At 36.2% G+C, this 16134-nt stretch overlaps 1 protein-coding gene across 1 annotated transcript in view; it reads right to left on the reverse strand.

Annotated features, from left to right (window-relative positions):
* The window catches only part of FSIP1 (fibrous sheath interacting protein 1), a gene marked incomplete at both ends in the record, with an annotated part of 49743 nt that extends 42104 nt beyond the window's left edge, over positions 1 to 7639 (reverse strand). Inside the window, 7 exons of the mRNA XM_081334944.1 lie at positions 332 to 444; positions 1230 to 1325; positions 1926 to 2019; positions 2680 to 2858; positions 4699 to 4794; positions 7093 to 7252; positions 7514 to 7639. Of these exons, the coding sequence (XP_081191070.1) occupies positions 332 to 444; positions 1230 to 1325; positions 1926 to 2019; positions 2680 to 2858; positions 4699 to 4794; positions 7093 to 7252; positions 7514 to 7639 (864 nt within the window). The remainder of the gene's footprint in view (positions 1 to 331; positions 445 to 1229; positions 1326 to 1925; positions 2020 to 2679; positions 2859 to 4698; positions 4795 to 7092; positions 7253 to 7513) is intronic.
* Between the last annotated feature and the right edge of the window lie 8495 nt (positions 7640 to 16134).

Genomic DNA, 16134 nt, shown 5'->3' on the forward strand with positions numbered 1-16134 from the left:
CCACATCATTCATAACTTTTAGTTATAATGAACTCTGTAAACATTCTTATCAATAAATGTCACATAGCATAAGAACAACTTTAAATAGGATGTGCAATTAAGAAAGGGCATTCCATTATGTAGATATAATTACATAGTGGTTTAAAGAAATCTACTTTTCCAGCAAAACCTGGTACTGAAAACAATTAGAATCCAATCATTAATCTCTCATATATTTCAGATAAACTGTAGAGAAATTTATAATAAGGTGATGTTCTAAATGAGTAACAAGATAAAGCTTAACAAAGAATTCTAATCCTATGTTTTGTAACAAAGGGCTTTAAATACATACCTCTATGTTCTTTTTAACAAAGTTTGGGGGTTTTTTAAAGCTTGCTGCACTTTTTGGCCAAGTGTTTTCCATTTTCTTCACTGAACTTCTTGTTACACTATCAGTTGAATCACCTTCAGGTACTGAAACAGAAAAAGTATTGAAGGAAACAAATAATATAGAAAAAAATATCCATCTCAATTAAATTTCTGAATTGCATTTCACTATTTTATGTAAAATTCTTTATTTCACTACTATATTATAGATTGTAAACTATGTTTTCAGTACTATCCCTAACGAAATATTACAGCTTTACTGCAAACTCACTGATAGCAATAGCAGACTTATATACTGCTTCATAGTGCTTTACAGCCCTCTCTAAGCGGTTTACAGAGTCAGCATATTGCTCCTAACAATCTGGATCCTCATTTTACCGACCTCGGAAGGATGGAAGGCTAAGTCAACCTTGAGCCGTTGAGAATCGAACTGCTGGCAATGGGCAGTGAGTTAGCCTGCAGTACCGCATTCTAACCACTGTGCTAGTGATTGCAATAGCAAGCACAAATTGCAGACAAAGAAAACCATTGTGAAATGCAAAGCCAAACTAACCATTCTTGAATCCAAAATGCATTTTTCTGTAAATAGAAGTAAACATGAAATTGAAACTTTTGATCTCACATCAAATGTAATAAAATGTGAGGGAAGGCTCATATAAAACAATTCTTGCAATAGGAAAACATAGTTTTTACAGTATTACGTCTTAATTGCTGGCCCAATATTTAGGCAAAAGAAATGCTTCCATTTTATGTAGCCGATATAATAATAATAAAATAATAATAATCAATATAATCAAAAGGCATGTTTTCACACATTTGTTGTTCCTTTAAAATTGTATCTGGAGAACAAAAATGTATTGTACCTCGCTTTGTTTGTCTCCCGTTAGTCTCATAATTTTCTGGAGGAAGCTGAGTTTCAAATATGTTAAATGTTGTATTATCTTGGCAAGCAGAAAGATCTGTGAATGAAGCATATACTGTGAAATAAGAAAATTTCTATCCAGGAAGTGAGGGATAAATTTGAATCTAAACTGATCCAAAGAGGCTGCTGGATTGGGATCTTTAGCAACTTTGTTAGGCTGAACCAAATTAGCTACAATCATTACTTTCCCTGTATTTTCAAGGTGCATTTAAAGATAAAAGACATACTTGGTCAGGAAAGCATATGTTCTGGTACAACATCCAGTCCCAACCGATATGAAATGCAGGAGTTTGGAATTAGAGGACAAATTACCTTTTTGCTACTATATATCAAATAAGAGGGGTGAACAACCTTTTGACAACAAAAAGCTGCACTCAACGTTTGGGCGATGCTATGAACCACAGTGATAATGCAACAATGCAAACTTGATGGATCTGATGTTTTTTTAAAAAATATGTAAAGAACATATGCTACAAATGTAATGTTTTCTAACCTAAATGGAAAGTCAGAAAGCCACCAATTTTCATCAATCACTTTCAGAGAAGGTTCTGAAAGTTGTTATGAAGGGTTCAAAGGCTGCAGGTTGCTAGTCCCATACTAGAATTAATACCAAAAAAATATTTTTTTTAATTCTTACCAGGTGTTCCTGATAATGGTGAGTTCAAAGCTAAAAACTGGCTAGTGTTTTCCTCCTCTTCAGTAATTATTGAAGAACTTCGGGATGTCATAGACTGTGTTCAGGTTATGAAATACATATGTACATATAAGGATAAATGAACATCCCAAAATATTTATGCATACAGCTAAACGTTTCCTTACGTTTCTAAAGAGCTTCCACACGCAACTGCAAGTTTTACCACTTGATTTTTGTCCCCACGTGATTTACACACACTTTTTAGTTAAAGTATATGTTTTTATCATTGGGCTATGTAGCCACCAAAATTTCTTTGGTAACTGCAACTTTTTGCAACAGATTACAAAAGTTATAAGCAAGGAGAGCAGAATATTTTCAGAAAATACTTCATGATATATGTATGTCATAGGAACTCTACAACATAGTAAATTCATATAAATTTAGCACAAAAATGTTATACTAAGAGATTTGTATACATTGTGTAAATTGCTCTGTAGCAATTCATGAAAAGTATCAATAGTTTATCAAACTAGATGAACTTCTACCAGGCCATGTCTACAGACGTACTAAATAAATCAACAGCCAGCTTAATTGAGTAGAAAATCAGCATACAAGGCAAATACATCTGTACTAGATAACTGGTTTTTATATGCCAAAAAGCAATTCCAATGTAAACAATCAGCAATTCATCATCAAGTTATGTTTATATAAATGATGGTTCATAGAAGTATTCTGAAATTGGTTTTATATTTCTAACCTGAAATTCTTCCCATAGTTTTACTCTCAATTCTCTGCCTTGCTTTTTGACTGCTCTTTCCTGGGATTGTTTATTTGCCAATATCTGGTCCAACTTTTTCATCTTCTTTATTGCTTTCAGGATGAGAAGATCTACACCTTTCTCCTTAGAATCATCCAGGTTTGCAGACCTGAATGTCTCTTAAATATAAAAGTGACAGTTAAAATCAAATCATCTTTCCATCAAAAATATTCTGAATAGCATTTCAAGTTGATGTACTAAAATGTCATCAAATGAAGAATATTATTCAGTAATCCACTAGGCAGTGCTTTTTTGTAAAAGAAAAAGGTGCCGGAACTCACACATCATACAACCCGCCTTGTCTACCCTTCAAGGTTCCATCCAAAAAAGATGCCGGAACTCCGTTCTGAGCGTTCTATGAGAAAAAAAGCCCTGCCACTAGGAATACGTCAATGCTATAATATTTTAAAGAAAATATTGCTCTTAATGAATCTCAAAATTGTTTCAAAACAATTATTCTTAATACAGACATTTATGAAATAAACTGATGTCCATCCAGAACCAGATGTGGTGTGGTAGCAATGCTGGCCAAGTGCCTGGAGGCTATAAGGGTCTGCATGGGGAGCAACCAGCTTCAGTCAATTCTGGCAAGACTAAGTGGCTTCCCCCCTCCCCCACAAGACCAGATGATTCTCCTATTTTTGACTCTGGACAGAGTGGTACTTCCTGGGAGTGTGTGAATTGGTGTATAATTTGGGGGTTCCTTCTAGACCCCTGCTCCTGCTTGAGGAGCAGGTGACAGCTGAGGCCAGGAGCCTTTACAGAGATTCGTCTAATGCACCAATCACACATTTTCCTGGTCTGGAAGTCTTTGTTCACAGTCAACCATGCCTTGGCCATCTCCCAGTTGATTACACATACATACTGTATAACAAAGGAAGATGGAGGAAATTCTAGCATTTATTTATGCTGCAATGCATTCTACATGGGGCTGTTCTTGAAGATCACCCAGAAACTTTAACTGATCCAGAACGAGGCAATACACACAGTAATAGGGGCGCCTAGGTCTATACAGGCTTCCATTTTCTTCCTGGTTGCAACTCAAGGTGGTGGCCATCACTTTTAAAGTTCTATATGGCATAGGGCCAGGCCACCTGAAAGACCATCTTTCCTTAAGAATTTCTACCCATCTACCTATTCCTTAAGGCCATGCCAGATAAGGTGGGCACACTCCTCTTTCCCTCCCCCAAATATTGTCATCTAATGGGAAGCATGCCTTTTCCATGGCAGTCTCTGCCCCATGGAACATCTTGCCCCCTGAAATTCAGCAGACCACCCGCCTTTTAGCCTTCTGTAAAGCCTTAAAGACCCAGTTTTCCCCCAAGTGTTGGGAGATTAGACAGTGTTATATTTGTTTGGATTGGTGACAGGTTTTTATTTGTATTGTTTGTTAATGTTTTATGTTTTAATTTTTAAAATTAAATTTTAAATAGTGTGTTGTACAGTTTTTAAATGATTTTATTGAGAACTGCCCAGAGTTGTCTGAAAGATGGGTGGCTATATAAATGTTTTAAATAAATAAATACATAAATAAATAAATGCTAGAATTTCCTCCATCTTCCCATTTTATATGGGTATAATCATTCAGATTATCATCCTGACAGAAAGCTCAGAAACAGAGAACTTTATTGCAGTCATTAACAAGCACAAGGGAATTGGCATTCAAGTATCCAAACCAAATTAACAATATCAGGGTACGCAGGAAAATAGAAAGCTCAGATATGCCCATAGAATCTGAAGCTTTCTTCGAAATGACAAAAACAGCATCCTAGCATCATAATGCAATCTCCATTCCTTTTGTACAAGTGTGCACCATCATGACACACATTAAAAAACGGCAAGACTTGTACTTAACACTATTTAATAACTTGCGTTTCCTTCTCATTATAATTATTAATGCTTGTAAACTAAGCTAGCTTTGTAACCCTAACTATAAGAAAGAGTATAAAAGATAAACACCTTTTTGTGATTCAGCTGGCTTATTCTGTGAAGCACTGCTGCAAGAGAGTTTATTTTCAGCAAAGTCATCTTCAGAATCCACTGAACTTGAATATTCTGAAAAAAAGAGAAACAGTGCATAGAAATGCTATTTAAAACTGTTATTAAAGAATCAAACCAACTGTAAAAGAGAATCACTCCAAGGTGGTTGCAATCTGGAACAAACTATTTAATCTTATGTTCAGTCCACTGACCTTAATCTTCTCAAATATCTATATAATGTTCTTCAATGAGTTTAACACTTATATTTCTATATTAATTGTCCGTTATTTTTCCACATTGTCCTAATGTTTTATAAAGATTCAAGAACAGTTGAATCTGAAATTATGTAACTGCTATAGTAAGAACTATACAACTTTCAACGCCCCAGTCAAGCCCTAGACATAAGCACTAATTTAGCCAGTTAAATTTACTTTATTCTTTTTTATAGTCATGTAATTCACCCAAACCTCATTTTTTATTAAAGTTCTTAATTACAGTAGTAAAGAAACAACATAAACTAAACTTAGCAAAAGAAATCAAAATAGAAATCAAAATAAAAAGTGCAAAAAAGAAAACTAAAGAAAGTGAAGAAGGTAAGGTAAAGAAAAGGAAATATATAAAATATTAATTTCCTATCAACATCATAACAAACTTGGTTACTCTTCACACCATATAGTTACAAACAAGTAAGTATCCCTTGTTCCTATAACCCATCCCATATCTATTAGCAAATCTATAAATCATCAACTTTTCAGCCCTGGTGTCAGCAGGAAGTCTTTTTATAAAGCTTACCAGACTTTTAAAAAATATGTCTTATTTTAATCTTGATCAAACCAATCAACTGTATACTCCTTTTCTTTTGGTTCTAATAATCCTGATCTTTAATTCATATATTGTTGTGGAATTTGGATTTTCTGCAGAGGTTTCTTCAAGGCTTTAAGAAATCTCTTTTGTAAATCCAGTAAAGTCATACATGTCATTGTCTTGGTTAGTCATTTATATTTCCACTTTGATTTTCAAAGCTTCCATCTATTTCTTTTATATATCCTGTTAGAAATTCTTATTAGAATTATTCTCTTGCCTTTTCATTTGTAACTCCCTTCTCTATATTATAATCCACACTTCTTTATTATCCATTATGTAAAGTCGCGTGCTTCACATAGAGATGGACACAGAGCTGGGGTAGAGATGAGTTTATTCTGAACAGAACGAACTGGGGAAACAGGGAAGCCTGGCGTCTATTTGTACCTGCCCAGGTGGATGGCATCCAATCAGTTCAAACCTGGGCTTCCTGCCAGTGCAGATGATATTGGGTGTAGATCCTGGCTTCCCACCAGGCTGACCATGCCTGGGGCTGTCAACAGCTTAACTCATTAGGCTTATCCTGAGTGAGCAGTTATCGCCCAGAGCTGTCCAGCCCCTCTGCTGATCTGCACCATCAGCCTCCTGCTGTGCTGTCCTTTGTGCATGCTGGGAGGCATACACTGCACATTATATCTGGTTATAGAATGTTTGCATGAGGTTTAATATCCTTTGGACATAGCCTACCCATAGATGCAGACTTTATTTCTGATATTGTAGCTATTGATGTATGGTCCCATTCTTTGAAAATCCCCTGAACCATTTTTGGTAGCATTTTGTACCATTTTGTAAATCCCACAAAATGTTCTGATTTTATTCCAGGTGTTTTCCCCCTCTTTTCCTTTGCTGCCTGGAATTTTTAATCCCTTCTCATGTCCAATTTCAGAAATCATAAAGTTTTTAATTTCTCTTTTGATTTAAGGCAGACAAAACATTCTGTCTAAATGTGAAATGCTGTTTATTTAATTACTGTATTTCCAAAATTTTATAGTAAATGTCTCAATGTTCTAAAGCTGTCTGGACCCTTAATTCATTTATAACTTTCTTAGATCAAAATCTTATTTAGCTTTTTGCCATTTCTTTCCAATTCTTTAAATTCTTACACTTACAGTTAATTTTTCTTTTGCTGAAGAAGAGAAGTAAACTCACTAGGTGGCTTTTCAGCTTGTCATTCGGAGATCTCCAACAGTCTTATAATAGTAAGTAAGCAATTTCAAAAAATAATTAAAAAGTGAAGATTGCAAACTCAATGTCCTTTGAAAGGCTTTACTATAGATGTGAGCATGATGGCTGATTCTTACGTCTCTCAGCTCAGCTCATCTTTGTTGGAGACATATTTAGTTTGCATTCTTTCCCTGGAAGTCACTTTTGAACCACAATAAACAAGATATTTATATAGTTATATCATTATATTATGACCTTAAATATATTTCTGATAGAATAGGTTTTATTATACAATTACGCTACATAAATATGAATAAGGTTACACTGATCATATAGTGTTTGCCATACCTGCCACCTGATTTGTATGCTGTACCATCAGTTGAAAATCACCAGTTTTTTCTTCAGTTATTTGTTCTGAGAAACTCATTTGTTGAGTTTCATATTCGCCCCCATTTTTATCATAATTTTCTTTTGACTTCTCCCCTATGTGATTATTGAAAAAATCAACCTAGAAATGATAGCACAAAATGGAAAATTTTAACAAGCATATCAAACTTTTTATACAATGGTCCTGATTTATTGTCATAACCTAACATCCTTGGGTAAAATCCTCAAATTTGACTTTGTACATTCTTTTTACAAAAGAATTAAATAAAGCATGTAATTATTCACTTACCCACTGGCTTGTGGTAAACATCTGAAATTCTGTGCAAAACATTGAAAAGTCTGTAGACAGCAGAACAAGTAACAGAGCAGAAAGTGTAACTACCTTAGACTGGTCGGGTTCTGGTGTTAAAATCTCCAGAGATGAACTTAAAATTTTGCTTCCATGATTATTTTTTGAGTTAGAGGCTGGTCTTGAAATTCCATCCAGACTTCCTCTTGTAATATCCATTGTAGCCTTAAATGATTAGAAAAGGAGAACTTAATTATATGGAATCTATTTTAAAAATTCTGCAGGCTTCATTTTCAGTGATGAATTTCAATTATCTTCTTAATTTTGCAGTTTATATCTGTGATTTAGTTTCATAGACAAAAGAAATGAATGGGTATTATTTTATACTCTGTTTACAAAACCAATGGCCCTGCTATGGTCAGGAGACTGCAAGACTTGACCTTGACTGGCTGGCACATAACTTTTGGATGGGAATCAAAAGTGTGAGATTTTCACAGCATTGAAGCTACGTGAAGATTTTTCCCCTTCTCCTTTGTTCAGCAAGCAAGAAAAAAAATCCAATAGGCTAGCTCATAATGAGTTCTAAACTTCTATATCAGAGACCCCCAAACTTTTGGGCACCAGGGACCGGTTCTGTGGAAAGAGGTTTTTCCACGGACCAGAGGGGGTGTGGTTTTGTTTGTTGCCTGCATCCCATTGATGGGGCTTTGATTGTTTATGCAGCAGCAGCCCGGTGCTGGTCCATGGACCAGAGGTTAGGGACCCCTGTTCTACACTTTTCTGGATATGAAGGATAAATCAAAATATGTCACTAACTCCTTGTACAACAGTGACTTTCCCACATTGCCACTACAAACAGATCCAACAATAGCCCTTGTTAGAGAATACAGAGACAGTATCAGACAATCTCTAGGTTAAAAAATATATATTAAGTAGGTTTGTGACAGACAGGGGTAGTCTTGAAAGCCAAACATCAATAGTAAAAAATGTTATTTTTGGAGGTAGCCTGATTTCATCATAGAAACCATGACACAATTGTATTTGCAGGTTTTTTACATATGTGTTTAGGTTACTTTATGGTAGGGGTACTTCACTATTTGATGTTAGGCACCATATTTGCCATTGCAAAATAAAATACTGATTGCTTTACTATCATTGTGTGGTTCATTGGGACAGTCATAGGATAATGAACTAAAATGTAGACATTATTATTTCTGTGATTTTTTTGGTCCAAAACAACCATCATTGCATTGTTTTGTATTCAGGCATGAACAGAAGCAGGAAGTTCAGCCAGTAAATTGCTACAACAGTCCAGCCGTGAAGCATTGTTGTTATCGGGGAAAATAGAAGGAGCAAGGAGTATTAGGTGGAGCAGTGGGCTAATGCCTCCTTAAGTAACACCAGCTGCCTGCAATTAGTGCAGGTTCACATCCCACCAGGCTCATGGTTGACTCAGCCTTCCATCCTTCCGAGGTAGGTAAAATGAGGACCCAGATTGTTGGGGGCAATAAGCTGACTTTGTAATAATGCCGCTTGGGGTGTGTGTGAAAGCCCTAATAAGCAGGCATATACATAGAATGAAGGCTACTGCTAAGCTTGTAAGCCGCCCTGAGTCTTCGGAGAAGGGCGGGATATAAATAGAATTAAAATAAATAAATAAATAAATAAAATATTCACTGCCTTGAGCTATTTATAAGGTAACGGAGGAAGGATAAAAATCTAATAAATAAATAAACTGCTTCAAATCATTGCAGTCAAGAACTAATAGATCTGGTTTGTATTTATATTTTACACAGTGTAGATGTATTTTATTTATATCATCTATTTTTACATAATTTTATTACATGTTAACCTGCTATTGACTGTACAGTACAGTACACTTTGTCCCAATGTTTAGACTCTATAGAAAAGTGGTAAATTATCAGAGGTTTTTTTCTTCCATCTTTCACTTTCAATCCCAATGTATTATTACATCTATTGTCTGCACAAATAAGCTATAAGAAAAGATCCAGATCAATAAAATTTGAGCAAGAGCCCGAAGTTAACTATAAATAATATGTCTCAAAATGGATGCGGGGGGGGGGGGGGAGAGACATCTTTTGAAGCCCGTGTTTATTCCTTTGGGAGTAAGCCCCAGTGGACGAAAAGGAATTAATTCTGGTACTGGATACAGACAAATACAAAACAAAACACACAAGACTGATATTGATAGCTTCCTGCTATTGTACTGCTATCCAACGTGATCATGAACGCAAAAGGTTCATCATAACGATCACTGACAAAGATAATTTCCCCCACACACACACACCAGATCAAAAAAAGAGGGGAAAGATAGGCTACATTCGACACTGTCTAGCTATAACCCGAAAGAACATTAGAAATGCACCTCCAGAGGCAGACAAAACAAGCAACAATCTCCATAAAGAAACAGCAACTAGCGGCCCAGCTTCTGTGTTGCTATGACAACCCACGGCGGGGGGGGGAGAGAGAGAGAGAGAGAGAGAGAGAGAGAGAGAGAGAGCGCAAAACCCGGAAGTAGGGCAGCCTCTAAGGGCGGAAGTTAAAACGCTGGCTTTTTGACGCTTTGCAGGTGACGCTCAACGGTTTAGTTGGCATGGTCGCTACACGGAAGAAGGCACGAGCTCGTTACCAAAAAATGAGTTGGAGCAAACTGGACAGACACGAGAGCAAAATGAGTTCGCCTGCGGGGGGGGGGGGTTCCGGATTTTTGCACTCCGAATCTCGTGGCTTTATTTACATAGGTCTCTTTTACAGAGCCCTGGCGAGTTTATAGAAACATCCACGTAATTTTCTTTGCATCAGTATCTTTGCCTTCTGTTGGTTTTCCATTGTCCAGTCTTATTCTTAAAGGATTTTTTTTCCCTCAACCTCAGCAACTTGGACTTTTAACTTCCAGGATTCCCCAGCCAGCGTTTTCCCCAGCCAGTTTAGGGAAGTGGGATTTGGGTGTTAAGTGGGCCTTTTAAAAACAGCATTTCTTGGGGGTGGATGAATAATGAAGATAATAAACGATTCTAAGAACTTTCACTCGGTATGATCAAACAAGCATATTTTTTTTTAAATGGGTTCATTATTTTTGATTGTTGCAGGAGTTTTATTTTATATTGCTTTAATGTAGTCTTATCAGGAGTCATCCCCTGAATGCATGATATACACATGATAACTATAGGTCTTTCTAATATATCTATTCCTCTGGATTTAGAATTTTGAAAAGAAACTGCTTTGCTTGAGAATAAAAGCAGAGGCATGTCTGTTGATCCTTTATATGTGAATAAGAAGTCTAAAAGAGGACATGAATAGCAGTGAATGAACGGTTTAGCTTTATGTGTAGAGTCTAGAGGGGTAGGCAACCTTGGCTCTTTTATGACTCGTGGACTTCAACTCCCAGAATTCCTGAGCCAGCTGCTGGCTCAGGAATTCTGGGAGTTGAAGTCCAAGAGTCATAAAAGAGCCATGGTTGCCTACCCCTGGTCTAGACAGAGCCTGAAATTCTTTGATGAAGAAATTCTTCTTTGCCCACCAGGTGGAGTCCTTCAACTTGCATTCTATTACTCCATTTTTCCTGAAACCTATGAGTAATTGGCTTATAATATCAGCACAATCAATAATGTTTAACTAAAAAAGGGTATGCAAACTTTGATTTTCTTTACATTCTGTGAAACATAGATTTGCTATGTCAAATTCATTCCACTTCCTTTCCACTAAACCTTTACATGGGAAGCTAGGCAATAGAGGGGTCCAGACTAGACTGAGAAATTGAAAAAATCCAGCACAAAGGCAAATGGCAAATCACTTCTACTGTGTTGTCAACAAAACAACTTAAACATGTACACATATCATTAGGAATTGAGTTTGACTTGGAGTTAACACCTGCGGAGTTATTTCAAAAGGGACAAGGTAGTGAAAGTAGTGTCACAATGCAAGCCCTACACCTTCTGCATGTACAAAAGGAACAGGGCATGCATCATGATGTTGCTTCTGCTTCGCTTTTTTGACACGTGCAAACATACATTGATACCATAATTGACTTTTTAGAGTTCTTTCTTGTCTTGATTTTCTTCAGGATAGCAAATACAAGTGAAAGCTGACTATATGACTGACCCACACAAAGGCTGCATTTGCATGAACTATTTACTTATGGTAATCTAACCATGTTTTGCTTATTAGTTTGCATAATACATTGAAATATAAAGTAGCTGCGTAGGGTGAGTTTGCCCAGTACCCTAAGTTGACTAATTTGTGGTTCAGTGTCTCATATGTAAACAAGCAATGAACTTGAAAGAGAGGGAATTAAGCACTGGCAATCAATGGAATGCTATTTAGTGATGCTAAATACCTGGAGGCTGTGGGCAAGAGATGTAAACATGGCTTACATATTGACGTTGATGTCATCAGGATGAAGAACTAGAAGAGAACAGAGCCTCAGAAAAGCTGGCAGTGGCAAAGTCCTACTTCAGATCTGGCATCATTTATCCATGAACGTTTCCTAGGAAAGTTGGGATGCCTAGCTGCACTTTCAGAATATTAACTAAGACTGTGATTCACAATCTTCAGATGATATTAGAGAAGGGATCCCCAAATCCTAGGCTGCAGCTCACTACCAGGCTGTGGCCTATTTGGAATTGGGCCACACAAGTGCCTGGCCGGAGCAATGGGGATTGGCGTGCTATCCTTATCAATGGCACTTCCTGATCATTTTCTTTCTTGCAATTAACACATTTCATGCAAACACATCCTTTGAACTGAAGATAACTTTTCTAATCTGTGACATATATTGTGGAAGGGGTTCTAGTATTAAAGCTTTAAATAATACAAGTGAGTGGGAAACATGGCCCTGCTTTCCCTTTCTCTTCTTTTTAGTTAAGATCCTTTCTATGTGTCTGTCGAGTGTGTGCATGTGTGCGTGTTTAAATTTATATGTTCTTTCTTTCAAAATCCAACACTGATTGCACTGGATTTTGTAAGCAGCTTTCTTCTTAGAAGCATGTTGCAATTGAACATATGGATTACTTATTCACCAGCTGATTTTATTGCATATAAGAACATCAGAGGTGCCTATTCCATGCAGAATCTATGTGCACTCAGCAAAGGTTTATATTCACTATTTCCCATTCTCTGGGGATTTCCAAGGCTCAACAATTTGTAAATAGAACTCTCTGTAAAGGAGCTGCCTAACAAGGTGACTATAAAAACATTAATAACTACATTTATTCCTGCTGCTGCACTCTTATTACAAGCAGAATTCAATAAGGCTGTTAGTGGTAGTGTTGATTTTGGGGGATTCTCAAAAGAGACTGTTCACAAAACTCATCTTGAGCCTTTGCATCTACCAGGATAGGTACTGCTAAAATGCAAACATTTTTATTTGATTTTTGCAAATGTTGAACTATTTCCCTTCCTGCTCCTGGTTCTGTTAAAGATTAATCTTATTGTAATCAAGGTCAGCTCCTAGTGAGAGGCATCCATCAGGTTGGATCAAAAAAAAAAGTCAAGATGGCAGCTGTAACCAAGTGATCAAAGCCCTGTAAAAGAGGGGGCCAGGCTTCAATCATGCAGTAATGACTTCAATGTTGACTTTCTCTTAATAGCCCTTCTCCCCCTTTCTGCCTAGATACTCTTCCTCCTGATGATTTTATGTTTTTCTCTTGCAACTGATTACTCAGTGGGATGTGTTTGTGAATTCTGGTCTTACTATTTCCTTAGTTTTTCATTCTATATACTAATCAAGTATAAATTTTCTTAGCTATTTAAAACCACGAGCATACAGTTTATGGACCCTTCCTTGCATCATAGCTTACACTCAATAAGTATTAACTCTTTTTTACTCCCTCTCAATACTGTTTTATCATAGCTAGCTCTGTTTCTACTTCCAGAGTAGAATTCTCTTCTAAAAATGGATTCTGCTTTGAAAATATATCAAAGTGTGCTCAAGGCTTTTAGCGTTTCTTGTTCTACTAGTACTAATTTCTGTCAGCAAACAGTACAAGTGGAATTCAGTGTTCTTTATTCAGTGCTATATTCATATAGACAGGAAGGAGATCAAGACTTAAAAACATTGCTATGTAAATACTATAAGGGACAAATTAGAATACAATTCCTCATTTGTCATATGAACATCTCGGCTACCAGCTCCATGCTAGTATTGATATTGGTGGTGTTATTAACAGAGTTACCATCAAACATAGCCATATTTAAATTCAGAGCTATATTTATCAATTACCATACCTTACATTTAGCTACATTGATTTCAATGGAACTAAAATGGCAGGAATCTCCTTTGGATCCAACCCAAAGTAAAGAAAACCATTTGCTTTTCCAATGCTGTTATTTTAATGACTGGACAGGCAAGGCCTCATGTCCCATTCAATGACAGCCAGTCCTGGGCGTTTCAATTCACCTTGTCTCAGACATAATATGAGTGACATGCATGCAGATCACCCCAATCTCTCCCCACTAGGCGAAGAAATACTTTTGTGAATTTAAAATTTTGGCAAAAAGTTACACAATGAAGTTGGCAAAAGGAAAGTAAACTCTTTATCCTTCTGATAAAAAGGGGAAAAAATATAAGCAAAAATCCAGGAAAGCAAACAAAAAGTTTCAGGATTCCCAGAAGAATCTATGAACATATCTAGGCAGAAAATTGTGTTAGATTTTATTTTTTTTCTCCGTGTCTGAAGGGACATGCAGTTTCTCTGTACTAGTTCAGTAATTGTTTTTATGTCAATTGTTGGATTTTCTTTTCAACACAAATTCCTCTAAGAATCAAACCATCATCATATTATGGTTTATCCAAATTTGTATATTTTTCTTTATATTTTTCTTCTGGAGATCACTTTTAAATTGCTGTCTATATTTTGAACAGTTCTATCAGTGGGTTAGGACGCTGAGCTTGTTGATCAAAAGGTCGGCAGTTTGGCGGGTCGAATCCCAAGTGCCGCATAACAGAGTGAGCGCCTGTTACTCGTCCCAGCTTCTGCCAACCTAGCAGTTTGAAAGCACGTAAAAATGCAAGTAGAAAAATAGGGACCACTACGGTGGGAAGGTAACAGTATTCTGTGCGCCTTTGGCATCTAGTCATGCCGGCCACATGACCACGGAGACGTCCTCGGACAAGCGCTGGCTCTTCGGCTTTGAAACAGAGTTGAGCACCGGCCTCTAGAATTGGAAACGACTAGCATGCATGTGCGGGGGAACCCTTATCTTTTACTATATTTTTATTTTCTCTACCATTAAATATTCTTTCAGGATAATATTTAATGCTAAAAAAGAGTTTTGCACTTTTATTTTTTTATTACAAAAAAGGTTGATTTGGTTTATCTTCTCTGAGAGTGGTCTGTCTCCCCCCCATACACCCACAAAAAAGGTGGTGAAAAGACTGTTTCTGTAGGCACGTATCTCCATACTACATGGCTAGGAGATGGCATTCTAGAATTAATTTCAGTTTTCCCATTTTCCTCTTTTAATTTGTCAGAAAAGCAGCACAGGCACTATCCAGCCAGTACACCAGGGTAGGAGGAAGAATTAAGGTACAATAGGTCTACTCAGAGGACTTTTAGAAAAGTTGGTATGACACCTCCAATCTTTACCCTATGAACTCAGCCGTGTTGCTGAAGTTATAAACTCATCAGTTCATTCATTGCAGATTATTTTAACTTTATTTAATAACTTTAAACTTATTTTAATAAGTGACCTTATTAATATGTTCTTGAATCAGCAGAAGCACCACATTGTTATTACTGGGAGCAAGTGTTCCAAAAACTCTTCTTTATTTAGCTCCAGATTAACTGAATTATGCAAATCATGATTAATTAGTTTGTTTATTCATACAGCAAGCAGGTCAAATCAGTTAAATTTATATAGTTGTTGATTTATGGCACATATGCACTTCTATTCAGTACACTAATCACATATTCTATTATATTGAAATAAATTTTATCTCATGTGGTAGAGCTGTCCTCTAATACTACCCCCCAAAAATTTATGTTTATCATCTGTGTTCTCTCCTATGAAATTTTAATTTGTTTTTCAAAAGTCTTTTTATATACTCTTGAAGTATTCCTGTTCAATGTATTATTCAACAGTTATTAAGGATTTCTCTTGCTAATACATTGGTATTGCCTCTTTCTGATTCCAGGATTACTGAATGAATAAATGCAGAACTATTGTGGTTATATAAAACCAAAGTCATCAACTACTGTTTATTAAAGCACCAGACAACATAACAGGGTTTATTTTTAAAATAAGTATGTTGTTATCCATGGCCAGCGAAAACTGATTGGTACAAATATAGTGTATCACTTCAGAAATATGTACATACTTTGGTTTTGGAGTGCCTCCAAATATATATTTATATTAAAAATATAAGAATGCTTTTACTTATTTTGGGTTTCTTGAAAATTTTACATATTTTAGTGACGTCATGTATTCAACCATAAGTTGCATTTATTTATTTTACAAATGTATATGCTATTTTATAAGACTGGCTGGCTTACATATATAAAAGAAGCACAAAATTATAACATTGTAACACAATTATTAAAAGGATAAATGATAGTTTAACAAGCCCAAACAGTGTTGTATGACGGCCATATAGCTTCAAGCTCTATACCACAGTGTTCACTGTGGAAGCAAGAATCACATAGATTTCAAAAACGACTTTTAGGGATAAAGTACAGAATCTTGAGAGTGTGAGA

This window comes from Vipera berus, assembly GCF_964194415.1.
Source record: "Vipera berus genome assembly, chromosome: 1".
Lineage (NCBI taxonomy): Eukaryota > Metazoa > Chordata > Lepidosauria > Squamata > Viperidae > Vipera > Vipera berus.